This window comes from Macaca nemestrina, chromosome 18 (genome assembly GCF_043159975.1).
Source record: "Macaca nemestrina isolate mMacNem1 chromosome 18, mMacNem.hap1, whole genome shotgun sequence".
NCBI classification, from domain to species: Eukaryota; Metazoa; Chordata; class Mammalia; order Primates; family Cercopithecidae; genus Macaca; species Macaca nemestrina.
Genome location: NC_092142.1, coordinates 83,513,081 through 83,536,976, shown reverse-complemented (window position 1 = coordinate 83,536,976; position 23,896 = coordinate 83,513,081). Strand labels below are relative to the sequence as shown.

Here is a 23,896-nt window from a genome sequence, read left to right as displayed (position 1 = left end):
GATAGTGGGAATTTCCAGGGAGAGGTCGGGAGGGGAGGAGGGGAAGTGAGAATGAGGAGAGAGAAGAGGCATGTTGGGGGAGAAGAGAGCGGGAGGGAGGAGGGAGAGGGAGGAGGCAAAGCCCCTACTCCGGCCCCCATCCCCGAGTTGCGCAAGCCTTCTGGGCTGGGATTGGCCGCCGGAGAATCAAGACGCTCCGCCCCCGCAGCCCGGCGGCCAATGACCAGGCGGGCCGCGGCCTGGGCGGCCAATGGGCGCGGGGGGGCGGGGTGGGCCACGGCCTGGGGGTCCCCGCGCGCTCTCCGTCCGCAGTGGAAGCCGCCGCCGTGCTCGGAGCTCGCAGGCGCCGCGTCGCTGTAGCCACCGCCACCAGCCCGTGCGCCCTCGGCGCGTACCCGCCGCGCTCCCATTCCCGCCGCCGGCCAGGGGCGCGCTCGGCCGCCCCGGACAGTGTCCCGCTGAGGCCCCGCGGCGATGGCCACCAAGATCGACAAAGAGGCTTGCCGGGCGGCGTACAACCTGGTGCGCGACGACGGCTCAGCCGTCATCTGGTAGGAACTTTTCATTCCTCTCCACGCCCCGCTCCCCGGGCTCGCGCGGGGCCTCGTGCACCGAGCCGGCCTCCAGGCGGGACGGATTCGGGGCCTCCCGCGCTGTCTTCCTCGCCTTATTCCGGGACGGCGTGCCAGGCCCCCGCGGGCTTCTCCGTGGCCAGCGCGTCTGTTAGATTGTCCTCTGCAAGCGCCGCGCCGCGCAGCCACCAGCGCTGATGTGTGTGTGTGTGTTTTTTTCTTCTCCCAACCCAAAGGGTGACTTTTAAATATGACGGCTCCACCATCGTCCCCGGCGAGCAGGGAGCGGAGTACCAGCACTTCATCCAGCAGTGCACAGGTAGGGAGGCGCGCCTGCCGGGCGGATGCGCGGTCGTTGGGAGGTTGTCTGCACCCGGGGAGCCCCGGCCAGAGCCAACCTGGGAGGAACCGGTGGCCACATGGGGTGCTCCTAGCGCATGGCGTGGGAGGAACCCGATGTGAGCGTTTTAAGGCCTCATAAAACCTTCTCCCCTCTGGACAACCGAAGCAACAGAATTGACCCACCTGCCTCCGCCATCCCACAATGCCTTCTCCAGGCGGGGCAGCTCTTTTGCCCCCTGCGGTTCACTGGTTTTCCAAGGTCAACTCCTGTGTTTCCAAACTCCAGTGTCCAGCTCTTCCCACTGTCCCTTTTGATCAGTCACTGAGCCCAAATACGAACAGGCTAGGGGGCTGCTTGGAAGGGAAAGAAACTCAGCCGCGCCCTCCTTTCTCCCACTATCATTGTCTAACCGTGTGCTAATTTTATGTGATTTTTAATTTGACGAGTAGAATCAGATGCAAAAGAGTACACACCATATGATTCCATTTATAAATCCTAGACAAAGCGAAACTAATCTATGGTGTGAATGTCAGAATCAGGTTAGCTTTTGGGGTAGATAGCCTCTGATTGGGAGGGGCACACCACCCGGACTGCTGGGAGCTGGAAATGTCTCTGTAGACATTTGTTGATCTGGGAGGGGGTTATGCAGGTGTGTACCCACGTAAAAAATCATCAGACTGTATACTTAAGATTTGTGTGCCTTAGGCACTTCCTGGTTGTGTATGAACCATGAAAAGAAAGACCACGTGGCAGGCATCGCCATAAACCCCTCAGTAGTGGCAGAGGCTCTGTGATGTTGGTAATGGGACCTTTTAAAGAGATTGGAGAATGCGACTCCCTCCCATCTCTGGTCTTTAGTTGGAAGCAAACTTTTGGACAAAGGCAGCACAGCCCGGAGGTTAGGGCGTGGACCCTGAGCCAGACGGTGTGGGTTTGTTATTTATTTATTTATTTATTTATTTTGTCTTTTTGAGACAGAGTCTTGCTCTGTTGCCCAGGCTGGAGTACAGTGGCCAATCTCAGCTAACTGCAACCTCCCTTTCCTGGGTTCAAGAGAGTCTCCTGCTTCCTGAGTAGCTGGGATTACAGGCGCCCACCGCCACGCCCAGCTAATTTTTTGTAATTTTAGTGGAGATGGGGGTTTCACCATGTTGGCCAGGCTGGTCTCTAACTTCTGACCTTAGGTGATCTGCCCGCCTTGGCCTCTCAAAGTGCTGGGATTACAGGCGTGAGCCACCGAGCCCAGCCGACGGTGTGGGTTTGAATCCCTCAATGGCTGCGTCCTGGCTGTGTGGCTTGGAGCGAGTTCCTTCATCTCTGGGGGTCTTGGTTTCCTCACCTGCACTCTCACAGTGCCGTTGTGAGGGTAAGTGAGTCAGTATGTGTAAAATGCTCAGAACAGTGCCTGTACAAGCTACATGATTATTTGCGAAATAAATAAAAAGTACAAAATTGTGCCAGGGATCATGTGGGTGTTTCTTTCCTTAACTGCTTCCATAATCAAATTCTATTTTACATTTAGTTCAATTCAAAGGATATTTGTGGAGGGACTACTAGAGGCTGAGCGATACTAAGAATGTGCACACACACACACACACACACCCCTAAAATTACTCCTTGTGCGCTGCCTCTAGACATTCATTCATTGCTTTTGTAAACAGTTGGCCTAAAATAGCAGCATAAAGCACTGCAATGATGTGAAGAGTTGGCAGGGCAGGATTTGAACCCAGGCCTCCGTCCCTCTGCCTCTGTGGCTGAATGTTTTTGCAAGCGGAATAAGTGCAAAATCTTAACTTTCTCCCCTCCGGTTAGTGAACAGCCAGAAGATTCAGCAGTATTTCTGCTTTGCCAGCTCTGAGGCTCTGCTTTACAGGCCAGCTTCCCTCGCTAAATTCACTTCTTTCCTCCCGCTGGTCGCCAATCACTCCCTTCCCCCGTCAAACCATGTTCTGCCCCTGAAGCTACTGTTCTCTCCAGCAAGTAGAAGGTGAGGAAAGGAGCATCCCTCCCATCAGGGGACTCCTGGCAGATACTCCCAGGCCTCAGCCCACTCTGGCGTAGTGGGAAAACACTTCCTCCCGAAGGCTTGTGGTTTTCTGCTCATACGCACCCCCTGCCCCCCAGGGACGGGAGTGGGGAGTGGCGCACGTCTGGCGAGGAAGCTAAAAATGCTCCCCTGCTGTGTGTGGATCCTCATGAATGGGCTATGGGAGCTTCAGCTGCAGTCTGCATTCTTTCCCCAGCCATCTGTTGGACAAATGCATAGGAGAATTATGGTTGCCATGTCTCTCTTGTTCCTCTCGGAAAAGCTTGTTCCTTCCTGCCGTCGTGTCCTCATAACCCAGGGACAATGGACTCAACACTGGCGCCGGCTGGATACTAGTCACGTTCGACATGCCTTATCTTGGTCATGCCTCAGAACAGCCTGGTGTGGCACGTACTGAGGTTGTTCCCATTCTACAGATGAGGAAACTGAGGCCCAGAGAGGTTAATAGGCTTCCTGTGTTCACCCAGCTAGAAAGTGGCAGAGTCAGGACTTGAACCCAGGCAGGCTGGCTCGGGGGACGTACTCTTGGCTTCTGAGGAGGTCGTTTAGATTCTCACCTCTGGGTGGGATTGCTTGCAGGTTGCAAATGACATGTTTTTGCCCACTTGTGATGCAGAGAGGGCTCTTTTGTGGCCCCACTTCCCTGCCAGGTATCCCGATAGGCCTGAGAAGAAAGGTTCCACTCGGGCTCGCGCTTCCTGCTTCCAAACATCTCGCAAGGTGGCCAGCAGACTTGGAAGGCCAGAAACAGCACCCAGTTTCTTCCTTATAAACTCAGGGTGTGGGCCATCCTGGGGTCCTGCTCTCCTCCCATCACTCCCTGCTCTGGCACTCAGGCATTCTCTCTAAAATACCCGCTTCCGTGGCCCTCCCACCTCAGGCTACTGTCCTTTCTCCCCTTCCTCCCCCAGGGCGTTCCAGAATGGGATCTCTCCACCCAGCCTCCCCTCCTCTTCTCTCCCCAGCCTCCTGGCCTGGCCTTTCCTCCCTCGGAGCTGTTTTCCAGAGGGCCACTGGGTGTCTGCGCTGCCAGACCAGTTCCCTCCCACCCCCGCACTCATCCTCCCAATCTTTCTGCCTGCTCTGTGTCTGTACTGCTTCTTCCCGGGCTCGCCTGGCTACCGGCCTTCCTCGCTGCCTGCCCCACCACTACCTCTGCTCTTGCTTCTTGCTCCATAGCTCAGTTCACCTGGGATGGTCAGAGACCTTGCAAGGGCCATGAGAGATGCCCGGTGCAGATTAATGTAAGCAGAAAATCCACTGTGGCCTCTAGGTTGGAAACTCCAGGGGAAGTTCTAGCAGCAGCAAAGGCTGCCCAAACTCCAAACAGCCTGTCTTCGTCCTCCTAGCTCTGTCTTCATCCTTCACCTCCATTCTTGCGGGGAACGGGAAGGTTTAGTCCCTGGGCAGAGCCATCTTGGTGGAGAGAGAGCAGGCCTCTTTGCCAGTGATTTTGGGGGTCCCTGGACTGTCTGTGGCTCCCCTGAGGTCATGTGCCCATCCCTAGACCAACCACTGAGACTCTGGGTGGCCAGGCCTGGATCACATGTGCACCTCTGGAGTGGGGGGAGGGGGCAGCCCCACCCAAACCAGGAGACTGACTTGGGGAGGTGGCCTTCTAGGGAAGAATGGCATGCCACTTTCAGAAAAGTGTCCATTTGCCCCTTAACATCTCTGCCTTCCTCTTTATAGCAACAGTCTGTTTGCCCTCGATCTTCCTTGTCTGGTATCTACTCTGTCCTCCCTTGCTGGGGTAATTCTTTCTATAGTATATTTCTAATCAAGTCACTCCTCTGCTCATTAACCTTCTATGGCTCCCTTCTGCCCATTGGATTACACTCAGGCTGTCTGCTTGGTTTTCTAGTTGGTTTGTCCCCACCCACATCTCCTCTCTAGTATCTCCACACAGCCTCCCTCACGCACCTGCAGCCCAACACTGTAACATCCCCGCCTTGGTGCTTTTGATTTTGGAGGTTTCTACCATGAGGAACTCCTCTTCCCCATCTCAACTCATGTGGGACTCAGCCGCCTACCTAGCTTACTGTGATTCCTTCTTTATTTCAACTCTGAGTACACTTTGGAATCAAAAACGCTCTAGTCCGGGCGCCATGGCTCATGCCTGTAATCCCAGCACTTTGGGAGGCCAAGGCAGGCGGATCACTTGAGGTCAGGAGTTTGAGACCAGCCTGACCAACATAGTGAAACCCTGTCTCTACTAAAAATACAAAACTTAGCTGGGCATGGCGGCCAGTGCCTGTAATCCCAGCTACTCGGAGACTGAGGCAGGAGAATCGCTTGAACCCAGGAGGCAGAGGTTGCAGTGAGCTGAGATCGTGCCATTGTACTCTAGCCTGGGCAACAGAGTGAGACTCTGTCTCAAAAAAAAAAAAAAGAAAAAGAAAAAAGAAACATTTTAGATTGACATCTCAGCTCTGCTTCTCACTCACTGTGTGGCCTTGGGCAAGTGCATCCCTCCCTCTGTGCCTCAGTTTTTAGGTCTGTAAAATGGGGATCCTGACATGCTTACCTTTGAAGGTGACTGGGAAGGTTCCCTGAAGTAATGGACCTAAAATGAGAGCACAGGCCATGGTGTGTGTTGGCTGCCCTTACCACTGCTTTTCTTTTTTTTTTGAGACAGAGTTTTTTTTCTGTTGTCCAGGCTGGAGTGCAGCCTCTGCCTCCTGCGGTCAAGCGATTCTCCTGCCTCAGCCTCCCAAGTAGCTGGGACTACAGACACGTGCCACCACACCTGGCAAATTTTTGTATTTTTAGTAGAGATGGGGTTTCACCATGTTGGCCAGGCTGATCTCAAACTCCTGACCTCAAGTGATCCACTTGCCTCAGCCTCCCAAAATGCTGGGATTACAGGTGTGAGCCACTGTGCCCGGCCTCAAATAATTGTTTTTACTCTGATAGCACTCATGGAGGCACTATGCTTTCCATTCGGAAGCTTTCAGTACACGTCCCCACTCAGCACACAGTAGCACCTGGCCCAGGCTGGTATGCAATAGGCATTTGGCCCCATGTGGACACGCATTAGACCTTTGGCACGGGTCTGCGTGCAGGAGCATGGTGAGAGGTGCTTAGCTCAGTGGTTCAAGGTTTGGGTTTTGTCTGATTGCCTGGGTTCAAATACTTGCCAGTCATGTGCTCTGGAGCAGGTGAGTTACCCGTCTGGTAACCTGCTACAGTGTGGTCATTAGAAGGATTAAAGAAGCAAGTCCTTATGCTGCTTGGGACATAGTGAGCACTCCATAAATGTCAGTCACTGTGATTGCCATTTTTGTCTGTGGAATTTAAGTGATGTGGAAGAAGCGTTCAAGAGCACCAAGAAGACAGAAGGGGGAGAGGTGATGGGAAGGAAATGGGTGCTGAGCTGGGCTGGAGGGTCACAGGTTCACCTAACATAGCCACTGGGAGCCAGGAGCAATCAGGGCTCAGCTGGCAGAGGTGGAGGGAAAGAAGCCATTTACCAGACCGGTCATATGATCTGTCTGACCACAGCAGAAAGGGCTTACAGATCATGTATGTATGGCGAGGCAGTGGCTGGGGCTGTCTATGAAATCACATTTTGTTTCTGTACCACTCAAATAATACATATTCTTTGTAGCATACTCATAAACCAAGATTAAACCAAAAGAAGAGAATACCAAGTAATACAGTTCAGATACAGTTTTGCAAACACTCAGGAACTTGTTCCCTCATTCATTCATTTATTCCTTCATTCTCCTGTTCATTTCTTCATTTAATTTATTGAACATATGAGAGTGCTACTCTGTGGGGGCACGATTCTAGGCACTGAGGTTAAGTATAGAAGCAGGAAAGGCCCCTGTCCTCATGGAGCTGACATTTTATTGTCATCTCCCAGGACAGACTACCGGTCTCATTTTTATCTATATTCTTGAGATATTTTTCTATTTGTAATTCTACTACAAAAGGGGATCATAGATATTTTAGAGCCACCTCCCCACCATTCCAAAGTCCTCCCTATCTTCCTCTCTTATTCTGCAGTACCAGTTTGAAAATGGCTACATAGTTTCTCTCATACAAATGTAACATTGTTAAACCAATCCTCTATCCATGGACCTCAAATTATGTGTTGCAAGCAGTTTTATTTTAGAAGGAATCCAGGCATCTGGGAATGAGTCCAGTTTTCTGTTGGTGCAGATTTTAGAGCTGATTGGTTAAGAGCACCAGTGGTGGGGCTGGGGCATCTTGCTTTGAACGATAGCCTTGTGCTGTGTGACCTTGGGCAGATCTCCCAGAGTTTCTGTTTTCTCGTCTGTAAAGATGGGGATAATGATTGCACGTAGGTTGTTGTAAGGATAAACCGGCATGTTCCATATAAAGCTTGTAGAGTACTGCCTGACACAGAATAAATGCTCAATAAATGTGGTTGTTGTTAAAGTAGCACCTTCTGAAAGGTGTTACATATCAATGGATAGGTTGAAAGAAATTTGAGATGTGGGGTGGTTACCAGAAAAGGCACCTTCATGAAGGGCAGCATCGACTTGCTTGGAGGCAGGTGCCTTGTAACATTTGTTGGATGATGGTCTGGGTGGAGACGATATTCCCATGAGGCTCTGGTCAACCAGTAGTGTTTAATCCAAAACGTCACACAGAGAGATGTAGGGATTGATGGGGTTTTTTTTTGTTTGTTTTGTTTTTGTTTTTCTGTCCAGCATTCCATCCTGTGGGGGAAACTCTTCCTTCCATTTCATAATAATCCTGGGCAGCCAATGTAGTGCCTGTGAGAGGGCACATGACCCAGACTGTCCAATCAGAGTAAGCCACCCCTCTGCCAACTGGTTCAAGGGCCCTTGTGACTCACATCTAGCCAATCAGATTCATCCCTGAGACTCTGGACAGAGTTGTTGGTAAAGAGTCTTTTTATCTTTCTCTGGGATTAAAACAAATAAGAATGATGAGGACTTGGAGCTCACAGGGCGTGTCTACCATTTATAGAGAGAACCTGTCTGAGAACTCAGGAACAGAGCCTGGTGGTGGGGGTGGAGACAGGTGACGCGGCTTAAAACTCTGGGATCCAGCCATGCTTGAAGCTTTCTCCTTAGACGGTTCACTTTCATGAGCCAAGTAATATTTTTTCTTAGGCCAGCATGAGTGGGTTCTGGATTTAGTTTCCATCTAAAAGAGTCCTGGCCATAGTCTCCAGGTTAGGCAGGTGGACACAGTCTCAGAGGAGAGGAGAATCCAGGCTGGACAAGGAATTTAAAGCCTCTCATGTGAGAACTGACTGAGGAAATTGGGCATATTTAACCTTGTGAGATCAAGAGGAGAGATCTTTGGGGGCACACGAGTGTTGTCTTCAGATGTTTGAGGGGCTGTCATGTGCAAAGTGTGGACTTCTTGTGTTCCTACCCCCACACCAACCCTATGTGGTAAATGGGACTATGCAGTAGGAATTCAGGGATAGTGTGTGAGTCTGTTCTCACGCTGCTATGAAGAAATACCGGCAACTGGGTAATTTATAAAGAAAAGAGGTTTAATTGACTAACAGTTTTGCATGGCTGGGGAGGCCTCTGGAAACTTACAGTCACGGCAAAAGGGGAAGCAAACACATCCTTCTTTACATGGCAGCAGGAGAGAGACTGAGAGCCAAGCAAAGGGGGATAGCCCCTTGTAAAACCATGAACTCTGTGAGAACTCACTGTCACCAGAACAGTGTGGGGAAAACTGCCCTCGTGATTCAGTTATCTCCACCCCGTCCTGCCCTTGACACATGGGGATTATCACAATTCAAGGTGAGATTTGGGTGGGGACACAGTCAAACCATATCAGATAGATTTTGGGTGGACCTGGAGAGGAAGAACAGCCCTCAAGGTAGAACGGGCTACCAGAGGAGAAAGCGAGGCCCCCGTCATGGGAGGTATGTGAGGAGAGTCCGATTAACCGCTTGGCGTAGATGTTGAAGAAAGGATTGAAGGAGGTGCTCCTTCTCTTTGCGCTCTGCTGTCTCACAGCCCCGTTTTCTGGCCTGCTGTGCCTCCAGGAAGACTGACCAAATGTGTCTTAGTACAGGCCTGGTCTATGCCTCTCGGAGGCGGGAACAGCCCTACCTGGATGACAGAGACTGAGAGTGGTGGAGGGGTGGTTCCTACGGAAAACTGGAGTATAGTTACCAAAAGAAGGGAGCTGGAATGCTAAGGAGTCAAATTCACTTGCTGTCCGTGACCTCCTCATATATAGCAATACAACGCACAGAGAGTTGGCAGTCTCTGTATCATGCTGTTTTGCACCTGCATATTTTTTCCCTAGCTGCACATACACATACGGGTTTCAGAAATTTGGGTGAGAAGGGAAGGAGAGAAATTCCCTTCTTTCCTAAGGTCTAAGGGACTGAAGCTCTCAATCTGTGACAGGGCTTTGGGCAGTTATAAAGTGCTGAACAGTCGGTCCGTTATGCATGTGACAAACATTTTATTGAGTCCCTACTTTGCTCCAGAAACAATGTTGGGTTTTTAATTTAATTTAATTTTTGAGACAAGATCTTGCCCTGTCACCCAGGCTGGAGTGCAGTGGCATGATCTTGGCTCACGGCAACCTCTGTCTCCCAGGCTCAGGCAATTCTCCTACCTCAGCATCTCCTAGTAGCTGGGACTACAGGCACCTGCTTTGGCTCATTTTTGTATCTTTTGTAAAGATAGGGTTTCATTGTGTTGTCCAGGCTGGTCTCGAACTCCTGGGCTCAAGCGATCCACTTGCCTTGGCCTCTCAAAGTGTTGGAATTACAGGCGTGAGCCACCCCGCCCAGCTGGGGTTTTGTTTTTAAGTGGTACCCTGAAGGGCTGCTGAGACATTACCTTTGTAATTTTGTGCACGATCCAGTCTCCCATTGCCTTCTTTGCCACATATCTGAAGCTGGGAGGCCCCGAGCCATGCTGCGTAGCTTTTTTGTGTGTCCAAAGGCTCGTGGGCTTTGTGGTAGCTCTTTCAGTCTACTGCATGGCGATGTTTGTGCTTTCTTTTCTGTTTGTGGCCTTGTCACCCATGATGAGGGATGGTAGATGTGTATCTTCCTGGTAAGTACAGTGTCTCATGTTTAAAAAAGGCCTTCCCCAAACACTAGTTAAATTGTGTTTTTGCCACTTGAAAATCTCCAGAAGTTAATGCAAACTTTTTGAAAGCATTGCTTACAGGTTTTAGGGATGTTATAATACCTCCTTGTCTTCCATCCTTTCTTTATCCTATTTCATTCTGGCGCCCACCCACACCTGGAGCATGGAGCTCTACGCCTAGGTCTTTGATAATATTCCAGTTGCCAGATTTAGTGGTCATTTCTTTGTCTCTGATTCACTCTACCTCCCTCCAGCATTTGCCAGTGGCCAGCACCTCCTGAAAAGATAGTCCCCCTCGCTTGTGCTTCTGCTTCTGCACGGCTAGACTTGCCTAGTTCTCCTTTTATGTCTCTCTCCTCTCATTCTCACTTCCTTCTGCTGCTTCTTCTTCTGCTTCCTGCCTGATAAGTCTAGGCATTTCTTAGGGCTCCACCCTTGATCATGACCTTGTCTTCTCCAGGACGTTTCTTGAGCATCTACTGTGCGCCAAGCCCTTTGCCAAGTACTGAGTTGAGTCCCTTCCCTGACCCCAGTGAGCTTGCAGTTCAGGCCAGGGGTGGCTTTCTAACCTTCAGGTTGGGCTGCTCCTCCGCCTCCCACTCCCAACACCTTTTCCCCAAAAGGTCCAAATGCTCAGACATGACATGGAGTGCCCTTTATGACAGGGGCTGGCCAGCCAACTCCTCCAGTGCATGTCCCCAACACACACGATGCTGACCTCAGGGATGCCCAAGTCCCAGGCCCTACGTAGGGGCTCTGCGTGTGTTAGCTCATCTCATTTATCTTCTCTCTGAGGGTGTAATGAGCAGAGTGACACCCACAAGTAGGAATTATCCGCACTTCACTGAGGAGGAACCTGACATTTTCCTTGGAGAGCCAGAGTTGCTTGCTGGAAACGCTGCAGCTGGGAAGAACTGCATTTTGAATCCAGATCTGTGTCCGAGGCTCCCAGCCCTTCCCTGTGCCATGCTGCCCTGCCTTCCCGCTTCCTTAGGCCTGTGGATGCTCTTCCCTCTGCCTGCACTGTCTTCATCTGTTTCGCTTTCCTGGAGGACTCCTACACACCTGTCAAGGCCCAGTGTGAATGTTCCCTGTGCTCGGATGCCCTCCTTGTCTTCATGGTGCTGGTGTCCTGTGTGGTGGTGGTGTGCATGTCTGTTTCTTCATCTCCTTGGCGAAGTCCTGGAGAGAGGGACTTTGTCCGGTTGGTGGTGGAATCCCCAAGCTTCATGGTTAGCTGGCTCCCAGTCTCTTTTCCCCACGGGTGTGTTGCTTCCTTGAGTGGGCCCAAGTCATGGGCTGTATCCCGGGTCATAGGCTTTTCCCAGCAAGTGCTGGCTGTCCACCCCTTTGTCTCTTGTTTATAGAAGAGAACCCATAATGCCTGGGTTCAAATTTCAGCTCTACTTCTTATGAGCTGTAGGCACCTGGGACAGAATCCTACAGTTACTGCTGTGGGCATCTGGGACAAAATCCCACAGGAACCCTTAGAGGAACGTGGAGAGTACAGCCCTGGGAGGCGGGGGCACGTAGCCACCGACTCTCATCTACCATTGGTTGAGGGGTCCTTTAGGGGCTCTAGGGTTTCTGCACTCCAGGCTGTGCCTCTGTGGGGTTGAGCAGCTAGCACATGGCAGGATGTCATGGTGTACCCAAATGGCTATGCCCACCACCGCTGAAACCAGACGTGGCCTTCGAGAAGGTGACAAGGAGTCAAAAAGCATATCCTTGCAGCATTTAGCAGTGCCTAAGATCATAGCCACATGTGCAGTTATGCACCTGTTTATTGTGTGACTTTCCTGGGAGCATCCAAGCCCTGTGGGGCAGAAACCTGGTCAGCTTTGCTTTCTGCAGTATTGGCAGCGCTGGGAACAGCACCTGGCAGCCTGCACAGATGTCGTTGAGTAGGCATATGAGTGACAGTCTATGTAGATGTCTGAGAGCTAAGCTCACACAGGAGGGCCCGCCGTCCCCTCCTCCAAAGTAACAGTCCAGTGGCCCACAAGGCTCCCCGGCTGCTACCACTGGCCACGTGACTGCTCTGGCCCCAGGCTTCTTACTCCAGAGCCCAGACATCGCCACCTTCCTCTCCCACTTAAACAAGTGCCAGAGACTTTTCTGATTTAGCTCAGTGGCCTCAGCAGTGGCAGGTCCCCAGAGGCTGGTTTCTGAAGACAGGCATGGCACCTCAGCATTTAATATTTTATTTCATGCGTGCATTTTGAAATTAACCCGTCATAGATCTTGTTTTTAGTTCTGTACTTAGTTTATGGTCACCACGTTTTTCTTCATGCACTTATTTTGTCTTCTATGTAGTTAGGTAAGCTTCCTTGCCAGTAACAAGTAACTAAATTGATAACAGCAATAGTTAACAGTGGACCTTTATTAGGCCAGGCATTAGCCAAGGTCATTGTGTTAATTTCCTATGGCCGCTGTTACAAATGACCACAAACTTGGTGAATTAAAACAACATAAATGCATCATCTTACAATTCTGGAACTCAGAAGTCTGACATGAGCCTCCCAGGACTAAAATCCAGGTGTGGACAGGGCAGTTTCTCCTGGAGGCTCCAGGGGAGAATCCATTTCCTTGCCTTCTCTGGCTTCCAGAGGCTGCCTGCATTCCTTGGCTTGTGGCCTCTTCCTCTGTCTTCAAAGCCAGTCGTGGCAGGTCGAGACCTCATGATGTCATCTCTCTGGTTCTGGCCCTCCTCCCCACCCTTCCCCATTTAAGGACTGCAGTGATCACACAGGTCTCACACAGATAACCCAGGAGAATCTCCCATCTCAGGATCCTTACCTTAATCGCATCCTCAAAGTCCCTTTTGCCATGTGAGGGACATATTCACAGTTTTGGGGTTTAGGACGTAGATGTCTTGGGGGCCATTGTTTTGCCTGCCACAGTCACTTTCTTGTGATTTAATTTAATATGCACGGTGACCCAGCATCGCAGGCCCTGTTGCTATCCTGTTTCACAGCTGGGGCGGCATGCGGCCGGGCTGCAATTCTTACCTGGTGCATGTGCTTCTCGCCCCCACTCCTGACACCCCCTGCACTCCAGCTTGCAATGTAAAATCTTCGTGAAACAAGGAGGTAAGACCACGGGAGGCTCTTTTGTGGAACACCAAGGGGCAGACCTAAGGCCCAGGCCCAGGCCGTGGGGGAGCCGTGGCACTGTTTAGAAGCCACTGTTGTTTAGAGGTCATTTCTTCCATTGTTGTTGACACAGAAAACCTGTGAGTGTGTCTGGGGAGCAATGCTCCTTAATTCCTGAACCCAAATGTTCCCTCCTGCCCTGGAGAGACTTTCCCAGGAAATCCCGATTTCCCTACTTTTGCCTGAAGGGCTGGCCTTTGGAGGTCTGATCTGACCCGGAAGTGGAAGCGCTTTTCTCCCCCTTTCTGGCTAGAGCTTTTCTCCCCCTTTCTGGCTAGAATTCTACCCTGCTTATAAAATGGAGTGTATTGTTCATGGCTTGCAAATACAAGCTGCTGCCGCCTCAGGCGGGCCAGGGGTCAGCTGGAGCTGGGGGAAGGGTGAAAAGAACCTGGCTTGAGATGCAAAGAGCCAGGCTCATGGCACCCCCTGTGTGACCCCTGCAGCCACAGCCCCCTCTGGGCCTCTGCCTCACAGAGGGACAGAGAGGGCCGTGTCCACCCTGGAGCTCTCTGGATTTGGCCAAACCTGGCTGCTGTGTGGCCCGTTCTTGGGAACACCATACTCTCTTCCTGGGTGACTTTGATCACTCATCCCCGCAGCAAATATAAACTGAGCACTCACGGTCTGCTGGGCACTCGTGCTGGGAGAGCTCAGTGTGGTGCATCACCGTGCACAACCTTGTGAATGGACTGAAAACCAGTGAATTGTACAGTTTAACAGGGTGCTGTTCATGCTGTGTAAATAATATCTTAGGTTTAAGAAGCGTAAAGAAAAAAGGAGGAAGAGGCTCCTGGGTGGGCAGGAGGGCAGGAACCTAGCGGGGCCATGGGGTGTGGGCCATGGGAGGGGAGCGTGGGTGGGGAGTGGGGGTGGAGAGCAGGGGGTGAGGACTGTGGAGGGTGAGTGTGGGGTGGGGAGTAGGGGATGGGGGCTGTGGGATGAGGGCTATGGCTGGTGAATGTGAATGGGGATCGCAGGGGTTGGGGAGTGGGGGGTAGTGTAGGTGGGGGCCATGGGGTGAGGGCTGTGGAAGGGGGAGTGGGGGGGGAGTGGGAGGGGAGCATGGGTGGGAAGGCGGTTGGGGAGCATGGGGTCCAGCTGCGGTGGGGCAGCGGGAGGGAGAGGGGAGTGGGGGTGTCGTAGGAAGTGGGGAACATGGGGTGGAGGCCATCAGGGAGGATGTGTGGGTGGGGAGTGGGGGGTGGAAAGCGGGACGGTGGGGAGCTAGCAGGGCCCAGGGTGCAGTGGCCCCGGGAGCCATGTAAGGCCTCCGGGTTTTCCTGGAGCAGCACGCATTTTATTCTGACTACTTTGGTTTCATGTCCTCCTAGAACTTTGCCTTGGCCGTTTTTGTGGCTCATTCCCAGCTGGGCAGTTTTATTCTGCCACTTCTTCCTGTGGGTCCCCAGGGATGATGCGCCAACCCCACAGGCCCTGAGCGGCCTCTTTCTCTGAGTGCAGCCCTGCCTTTCCCCACTGAACTCCCGGCTCCCCCACTGCCTCCATCCGCTTCATAGTCTGTTACCATTGTCCCCGTTGGTCCCAAGGCCGCCTTGTCCTTATCCTCACCTAGCGCTTCTCAACACTTTGTATGCCTGGCCCAATTCCCAGGGCGTCACCCCCTCAGCTGACTCTGATGAGGATCAACGTGCTGTGTCACTGATGAGGAGACCTCCAGGGGGAGGCTTGCTGGTCCCCTGGGCTCTCAGTGGGGTCCTCCTGTGTTTAGGGCCGAGCCACGACGCCGTGTGGTACCCGCGTTTCCAATGTGCTCACTCAGAGTCTGGCACAGAGCCCTGGCTGAGTCACGCTTCGTTGCCTCGGTCCTTTGGGAAGAGGGGAGGTTCTGCCTCGGACGTTGCATGGGGTAACGAGTAAGTGAATCTGTAGAAGAGTAAAGTGAGTCAGCCCTCCCCGTGGGGGCTGGTGTGTGCAGGCTTGCGGGCTGGAGTGTTGTTAAAGTCCACTGGGAAGGAAAACCGGCTGCGAGGCTGCCCCCGCCAACCAGGGGCTCCTACGCAGAGGTGGAGAGGCCTCCGGGGAACTGGGGGGCAGAGAGGGGAAGTCGCTGGGCCATTGTCACATGGGAGGAAAGGGGCAGAGCCAGGACCTAAACCCTACTCTCCAGGCTCTCCTGCGGCTGACGTTTCCAGCCAGCTGCGTCCCTCTGGGCCACCGTCCTTGGGGTGTGTGAAAGGTGGAGAATCAGCTTCCTCATCATGCAGGCATCGCTGACTCTAGCAACACTACCTTATCGGCCTGCCCTTTCCATGCACGATTTTTTTTTTTTCCTTTTGTGATGGAGTCTCACTCTATCTCTAGGCTGGAGTGCAGTGGCGTGATCTCAGCTTACTGCAACCTCTGCCCCCCGGACTCAAGCGATTCTCCTACTTCAGCCTCCTGAATAGCTGGGATTACAGGTGTACACCACCATGGGTGGCTAATTTTTATATTTTTAGTAGAGACGGGATTTTGCCAGGTTGGCCAGGCTGGTCTCCAACTCCTGAGCTCAAGTGATCTGCTCGCCTTGGCCTCCCAAAGTGCTGGGATTACAGACATGAGCCACCGCATCCAGCCCTATGCACTTTTACTAAACCACAGATTTGTCAAAACAAATCACTTGTTATGTCTGTCCATATCCATTCATTCCTGCCTGTCTATTCATTCCTGCTCTCTGGGGGTGGAAGTCACACTTCAAAAATCCTGAGAAGGAATTGGTTTTATTCTTTTTTTTTTTTAATTAAAAGAAAAAAATTTTTTGAAACAGAGTCTCACTGTGGCCCAGGCTGGAGTGCAGTGGTGTGATCATAGCTCACTGCAGCCTCAACCTCCTGGGCTCAAGCGATCGTCCTGCCTCAGCCTCCCAAAGTATTGGGATTACAGGCCCGAGCCACTGTGCCCATCTTCTTTGTTTTACCTTATAAAATTGCACCCCCAGCTGCAAATTGGGAACTGAAAAGCCTCTGAGAGGTCAAAGATGCCATGCAGATGCCCTTCATTTGTTCAGGATGTATGTATTTAACACACGTGGGGCATCGTCTGGGTGCTTTGGATGTGCTGGGGAACAAGATTCCTTCGCTCCTGGAGTAGGGCTGAGCAAGCTGAAGGAGCCCTGTAGCTCATTCTGAGCCTTTAAGCTGTTATTTTGCACACAGTTATAATCAACTGCATCCTATGCCCTTCTGGCTTGTGGTGAGTCAGAAACAGAGAGACGGCTGGTGGAGGAAGGCGTTTTGAACTTGCCAGCAGAGGCTGTTACTTTGTTTGGAGTTCTGTCACAATCTCTCTCTCAAATTGTTAACAAGAACCCTCTTTGTCCTTTCCCTGTTCTCTGGAGGAACTCTAAGTCATCCTTCAAGACCCTGATCAGGACGGCTGCGGTCGCTCATGCCTGTAGTCCCAGCACTTTGGGAGTCCAGGATTGGGGGATCACAAGGTCAAGAGTTCGAGACCAGCCTGGCCAACATGGTGAAACCCTGTCTATACTAAAAATACAAAAATTAGCCAGGTGGGGTGAAGCGTGCCAGTAATCCCAGCTACTCAGGAGGCTGAGGCAGGAGAATTGCTTGAACCCGGGAGGCGGAGGTTGCAGTGAGCCGAGATCGTGCCACTGCACTCCAGCCTGGGCGACAGAGTGAGACTCCATCTCGGGGAGTAAAAAGAAAAAGACCCTAATCAAACATCACCTCCTCTGTGAAGCCTGTCGTGATCACAGCCATCCAGGCAGAGTGGATTTCCTTCTTTCCTTGATGCTCCTATCACTGCCAGCCACAACTCTTTACCATAGCAGTAATGTCATGGTATTCACACACTACATTTTTGTTTGCCATGGTAGACTGTATATTTTTTGAGGGTAGGGATTGCATGTTTTTCAGCAAAATCCCTGTATCACAGATTGTCAGTGTTTGTCAAATAACCATCCCACAGCGATGGAAGACGCAGCACAACAGTAAAAAGCAGATACAAGAGTATAAAGCAGTGTGTGCCAGGGCTGTTCAGTGATTGGGAGCCAGACACTGAATCCCGCAGTGGCCGAGTGTCTCCTTGTAGATGCCATAGATGCTGTAATAAGGTCCTCAGAGCCTCCAGGGACTGGTTACAGCCACCCTTCTCTAAGTCAGAGGGTGGAGTCAGGTCTAACACACTAACTCCCATTTAAGGAAGTAGAGAATTATCATTGAAAGAAAGTGCTAGTGCTTTGTCATAGGGGGAAAACCTTTAGCTCTCAGTTTAATTTGGGTATCCAGATCAGCTTATACCCTGGAGGTTCTGCCGAAGTAATCATCTTTCTTTTCCTCTGGCCATCCTGCACTCCATTTTCTTATGTTCTCTGTCAAGCTAGGAAAGCTGGGTCATTCACACCTAATGAAAATGCAATGAGTCAGGGATCATTTGAGGAGCCTTCTGCATTGGATATCAAACCGCATTTACAGTGTGAGCTCCAATGCAGAAACGATGTGCCTACACGCAGATACCCACACAATGCAGATCACATAAAGAAACAGAGCCTTGACCGGGCGCAGTGGCTCATGCCTGTAATCCCAGCTCTTTGGGAGGCTGAGGCGGGAGGATCGCCTGAGGTCAGGGGTTCGAGATCAGCCTGGCCAACATGGTGAAAGCCCATCTGTACTAAAACTACAAAAATTAGCCGCGCATGGTGGCAGGCAACTGTAATCCCTGCTACTCGGGAGGCTGAGGCTGGAGAATCGCTTGAACCTGGGAGGCGGAGGTTGCAGTGACTGAGATGGTGCCACGGTACTGCAGGCTGGGCAACAGAGCGAGACTTCATCTCAAAAAAAAAAAAAAAAAAAAAAAAAAGGCCGGGCGTGGTGGCTCATGCCTGTAATCCCAGCACTTTGGGAGGCCAAGACAGGCGGATCACGAGGTCAGGAGATCGAGGCCATCCTGGCTAACACGGTGAAACCCCATCTCTACTAAAAATACAAAAAGATTAGCCAGGCGTAGTGGTGGGCGCCTGTAGTCGCAGCTACTTGGGAGGCTGAGGCAGGAGAATGGCGTGAACTTGGAGCTTATAGTGAGCCGAGATCCCGCCACTGCACTCCAGCCTGGGTGACAGAGCAAGACTCCATCTCAAAAAAAAAAAAAAAAAAAAAGGAGCCTTTAGTCATTCCCTATAAGGAATAAACCAAAAGGAGTTTATTTCTAGAGTAATGGGTTTTAGTTTTTACATTTTTTAATATTTTTGCAAAGTTTTTTGAGCAGGACAGGAGGGTGCGTTTGGTTTGGTTTGGTTTTTGTCAGTCAGGGGAAGTTACGAAAGTCACTCTGAAAAAAGACAGCAAGTGCTACAGTGATACGCGGCCTCTTAGTAGTGAGAGCTCTCCCTTCAACTTCAGCCACGAACCTGGAGCCTTCCAGCCCCAGCCTCAGGCCCCTCCCTCTTACACACACGGGCGCCCACTGAGCCCTCCTTCCTCTTTGGTGGCGAGAAGACATTTCTCCTTCCTCAGCCTTGCCCCCCTCCCCTTAGCCGCCTGCTGGAAGCCAGCCGCTGCCATGGCGACTGCCCAGCTGTCCCCTTGCTCTGGGCAGCAGGATGTAAGAGTTCTTTCCCGTTTCCTTTCCTCCTCGCTCCAGGGAGCTCCCTCGGTGGAAGCTGACAACTCAGCTTTTTAGTGTGTGGGTTGTTTTTTTCCCTTCCTGAGCCGTGTTTGCATAACCTCTCCGGAGTCTCTGTAAAGTTAGGGCAGCGTTAGAGTGAGCTGCAATCTTGCCGCCCTCTGGGGCAACTTCCTCCCGCCCTCCCCTTCCCCCTTTCTTTTGCCTTGCTCTAAGGTTGAGTGTGGGGTTGAAATTCTGAAATGATTCTCTCATTTTTCTTTCCGTTGGCCCACAGATAACGTAGAGGGTGCCTATGACATGCCTGGCGTGGGGATCAGTGCTGGGGCCATAACAAGACCCAGACAGATATGAAAGTAGCTGAAAAGATCACAAGGACTTACACTAAGAAGTTTCTAGGGTGGTGGGGGACCCTTAATTTCTTCATTTGGCTTTTTTGTGTTTCTCATTATTCTACACCTAGTATGTGTTTTTGTAATGAAAAAAAAAGTTGTTCAGAACATTTGCAAACGTGTTGAGAGAGTTGTGCGGTGCTTGGCCCAGCCAGATCCTCCTTCCTCCGGGGGTTGGTTCTCCAGCCAGGACTGGCTTTGGGGAAACGCAGAGGAGACTAGAATCTCTTTGGGGAGAAGGCCCCCAGTCAATGTGGATCCTGTGTCGGGGCTGCCCTGGTGAGAACACTGGGTGGGCCTGGTCAGAATCTCTTCCTCAGAGCTGACCTGAGCCTGAGATTTCCAGTTTGAGTGGGAGGGGGAAGGGGGGAGGGGCAGGCCTTCTGAGCTTAGTGGGTACCATATGCCGTTTGTAACTTTTGGGGAATTATTAGAGCAGCTCATCCTGGTGGCTTTGGTGATTACAGAGAATTCTTGCCTTTGCCCCCCTTCCTAGCTAGCCACTTTGGGGTCATCCTCCGTTTCCGATGTCATTGGGGTTTTTTTTCCCACATCCCCATCACTTTGACTGCTCAGCAGCTCTGGCTTCTTCTCCCCCACCCCGCTTTAATCCACCCACCCCCCTGCCCGCCTTGGTCCCTGCCCCCACTTGGTTCTCCCGCTGGGTCTCCCTGTGTGGTCCCTCCCACCCCCCACTGTCTGTCCTTTACCCCCTCGGCCTTTCCCTGCCCCATCCCTCTCTCTTCTTGCGAGGTCGGGAGGAGGGAAGAAGGGGAGGAGGAGGCACCGAGGAGGAGGAGGAGGAGGCGAAAAGGCACTTCCAGGACCCAGGGGAAAGGTCAGAGGAGAGCCAGGAGAGGGAGAGGCCAGAGAGAAGAGCCTGTAACAGCCACCAGGGCTGAGCTCCGCTCTGCGCCAGGCAGTGTCCTGAGAACATTAGGATGCTGATGTGTTGACACAGATGAACTTACTTAGTAAATGAAGGCGGGGAACCTTGAAGAGATGACCTGGGCATTGGACTAAGGCTCCCTTTACCTACCTGCAGGGCCCTGCCTGGGGCTTCTAGGTCTCCAGGGGTCCTTTCCAGGAGCCAGAGCTCCATCGTTGGCCTCTGATGAGGCTTCGTAGATCAGCGGAAGGAAGGGTCAGGCTCTTTTGAGAGTGGAGTTTTATTAATGTTAAACATGACAGCTGCCTTTTCATAAACAAAACTCGCCCTGGGTGGGATGGGGAGGGCATCCATAGTCTCCAAATCGGGAACTTCCAGTGTGTAATCAGCCTGAGCTCTGAGTGCATGACACCGACCAGAAGGAAACCACGGTCCTCAGGATGGGGCTCCTGACCTTGCTGTATCCTCGGTGAGACAGGGCTCGGTGTGATGCTGTGATGCACATCTGAATCCTCGTGGCCTATAGGCAAGCAGAGGAGCTAGAGGCAGCACAGGCAGAAAGGCCTCCCGGTACCCAGGTCTGATGCTCAGTAGCTCTCTTGCTAATGATGGCTGTTCCCTCTCTTGAGGTTGGGGTTTTAGGGAGGGAACACTGGAGGGACTGTCCTGGTGGTCTTTGATAGACGAGCTCAGGAACCATGGAGTCTGCAGGAAGCTGCTTCCTGCCGTCACTTGTTTAAAATAAAAGGCAGACAGGCAGCAAGGAAGACGTGGGGAACTGAGCTCTGAGCACTTCAGCTTTTCTGCCCTTGAGACCTTTGTCTCGTCCCCTCTCCCAACAGCGAGTTGTCACCATTTCCTCTTCTCCACCTCTTCCTCTAAGCCAGTGGGTCTCAAGGTTCAACAGCCTCAGAATCACCCTGGGGCTCATCCGAGCCCAGTTTCAGAGCTCCACTCCCAGTGTCTGGATCAGTAGGGTTGAGTGGAGCCTGAGCACTCACATTTCTAGTAAGTTCCTGGGTGTTGTGGTGCTGCTGGTCCAAGGACCACGCTTTGAGAGCTGCTGCTTTAGACTTCAGCAGCTCTGCAGCGGGCAGGGAGGATTGTGTGGCTCATGATCACTTCACCTCTCCAAGCCTCGGTTTCTTCATCTGTGAAATGGGTCTGTGATCTCTGCTGCCCTCACAGAGAAGAAGAATCTGCGATGTGCAGATTCTTGGAGTGGGGCCTAACCCCGCATAAGTGCTTGGTAGACTTGGGGCTCAGTTCCCTCCCAGACCTTCACTGTCTTCCATCTGTCCTCAAGAGAGACTCACAGGAGTGACTCCGTGACTGTGTGCCTCGGAATGCCCCACTCTGAAACCCAGAGCTGGATGCAGAAAGTTGTCCCCATTCTACAGCTGGAGCAGCTGAGGCTCAGAGCATGAAGCACCCTCATCTGATGTTCCATAGCTAGAAGGAAGCCAGCTGGGATGTAGCCCCTGCTGGGATGCAGCCCCGGCTGGGATGCGGCCCCGGCTGGGATGCGGCCCCGGCTGGGATGCGGCCCCGGCTGGGATGTGGCCTTGGCTGGGATGTGGCCCTGGCTGGGATGCGGCCCCGGCTGGCTGATCTCTGGAGTTTGTGCTCTTCTCAGTGCGCCAGGTTGCCTTAGCAAACAGTTGTGTGTAAGGGGTACGAGGTGCCAGGAGATGGCGAGAAATGGAGGGCAGACTGTGCGCATCTTGTTAAGGACAGAGCAGTGGACAGTTGTGAGGACAGGGGCAGGTGCGCCAGTGTTCTGTGGTGGTAGCTGAGATCTCCCAGGGAGAGAGTGTCAGGGGAAAGGAGAAGACGAGGTGGAACCCTGGGGAGTGCCTGTGTGGAGACAGAGGGGGTGGAAGAGCCAGGGAGAAAGTAGAAGGCAGGATCAGCGCTATGAGAACCAAGATGGCGCCATGCGCTGGGTGCCATGCGAAGGGAGAAGTTCAAGGAGGGCAGAATTGACAATGGTGTGAAACGCCACCAGTGGGCATGGAGAAGATGCTGTTGGCTTTGGCAATTAGGAGGCCCCTGTGGACCCCTGAGGGTAGTTTCACTGGAGAAGTGTGGGGGCTCAAAAACCAGCAAGGAGTCCCATCCGCCAAGCCCTTCAGATCTCGTTTCTTTTTCATGTAATCCTCCCAACCACTTTATGAGGTAAGTATTTGATCCATTTTGTGGATGAGGAAACTGAGGTTTAGAGCCATTCAGGACTCTGGTTTGGGTCACAAGGCTAGTACATGTGGGGGTAAGTTTTTAAAAGATTCTGAAATTTGAACTTGCCATCTGGACGTTGCAGAGAAGGTTAAGGGTATAGACTGTTCCACTGTGCCGAGGCCTCCAGCAGAAGCAGCTCATGGCATCTGTCTCTGGTGCCTGTGTTTGGGTGAAGTCCTGGGTCCCCTGTCCCCCACTGGGGTCGCCCAGTCTCCCTGTCTCCTCTGTCTAGACCTGGACTCTCAACCTCAGTCTGAAGAGATGGACCATTGGCCCTGTTGGGGACCAAGTGGCACAGTGGGGGTGATGGAGAGCCCTGGTACCAACCTTCTTCTGGTGCATACAACCTTCATCTTAATGCATACACACACAGACACACACATATATATAACACACATACACATACACAAATACTTGAATATATATACACATATATATGTACACCTGTACTCACAAATATATGTATATACACACATATACAAACACACCTATACACATATATATACCTATTATACACACAAATATATGTATATATATACATACACAAATACACACACACACACATCACATTAATATATACATGATGGCGTTTCTCTGTGCCCTTTAGTAGATATGCCGGTTTTCCTGAGTATAGGAGTGACAATAGCCCAAGGTAGACGAGGGAGCCTAGGGCTCTCCACTGCTGATGGGGGGCTGTGACTGCCACTGGGGTTGGTGGACCCGATTTGTTCAGAAGAAGGAAAGTAGCTGAACCAGGGATGAAGAACTAGCACTTCCCCTTCCACTGCCCAGCATGAGGTCAAAAGGGGCTGAGAACCTCCTTCAGGGTGAGCGGAGTCGGGGAGAGGCCTCCAGTCTGCCGGGCAGCTGCAAAAACGGTGTGCAGACCAACAGGTTTTCCGTCTCAGACTCAGCTGACCTGTCACTGTCGTGCCAGATCTCTAGCAGCAAACATTTGTAAGCACAACGTGACTCGGATTTTCAGAAACAGGCCTGTCAGCAATCTTGTTGACCAAACCATTGTCAGATAAGCACCCAGCAGTCACCTAGCAAACCATGTCCCTCTTTACCCCGCTCCCCCACGATCATTTAAATGACATCAGGCTGCGGTTCTGGAAGGGTCCCAGTGTCCTTGGGGTTGGGGCTGTGACTTACTTATTGTACATCTATCTTGTGCCAGGCCCTGGGCTAGTACTTGGGACACAGGGACAATGCTTGTGGTTCTTCAACAAGAACCTGTGAGCCTACAGGGGTAAGGGGTGTTGCCCAAGGTAGACCTGGGGAGGTCTGAAAGAGGGGAAGGGTGGATGTGGAGGGTTGGAGGTATGCAGAGCACGCCGGCGTGTGGAGGCACTTGGCAGCCAGCAGAGAGGGCAGACGCTGGAAAAGCCGTGACGCTCCACAGAGGAGCCGGCCAGAGCCGTGGGAGGGGGGCACATCGAGAAGAGAGAGGCTGGGAGAGCTAGCTCAGCCCGAAGGCTTGGCACTAGGCTGAACACATGGTCGGGGTCCCCAGAAACTGCGCTGGCCCAAAGCAGGGCTAGTAACTTTCCTCCATGGAGGCTTGGGCCAGGGATGGGCAGTTTGGATCCAAGTCTGGG

General features: G+C 52.1%; 1 protein-coding gene across 1 annotated transcript in view; it reads left to right on the top strand.

The window, feature by feature from the left end:
- Window positions 1-310: 310 nt before the first annotated feature.
- LOC105496778 (coactosin like F-actin binding protein 1) overlaps window positions 311-23,896 on the top strand; it is a 52,359-nt gene continuing 28,773 nt past the window's right edge. Inside the window, exons 1-2 of the mRNA XM_011767375.3 lie at window positions 311-551; window positions 809-891. Coding sequence (XP_011765677.1) covers window positions 475-551; window positions 809-891 — 160 coding nt within the window. The 5' untranslated portion in view covers window positions 311-474. The remainder of the gene's footprint in view (window positions 552-808; window positions 892-23,896) is intronic.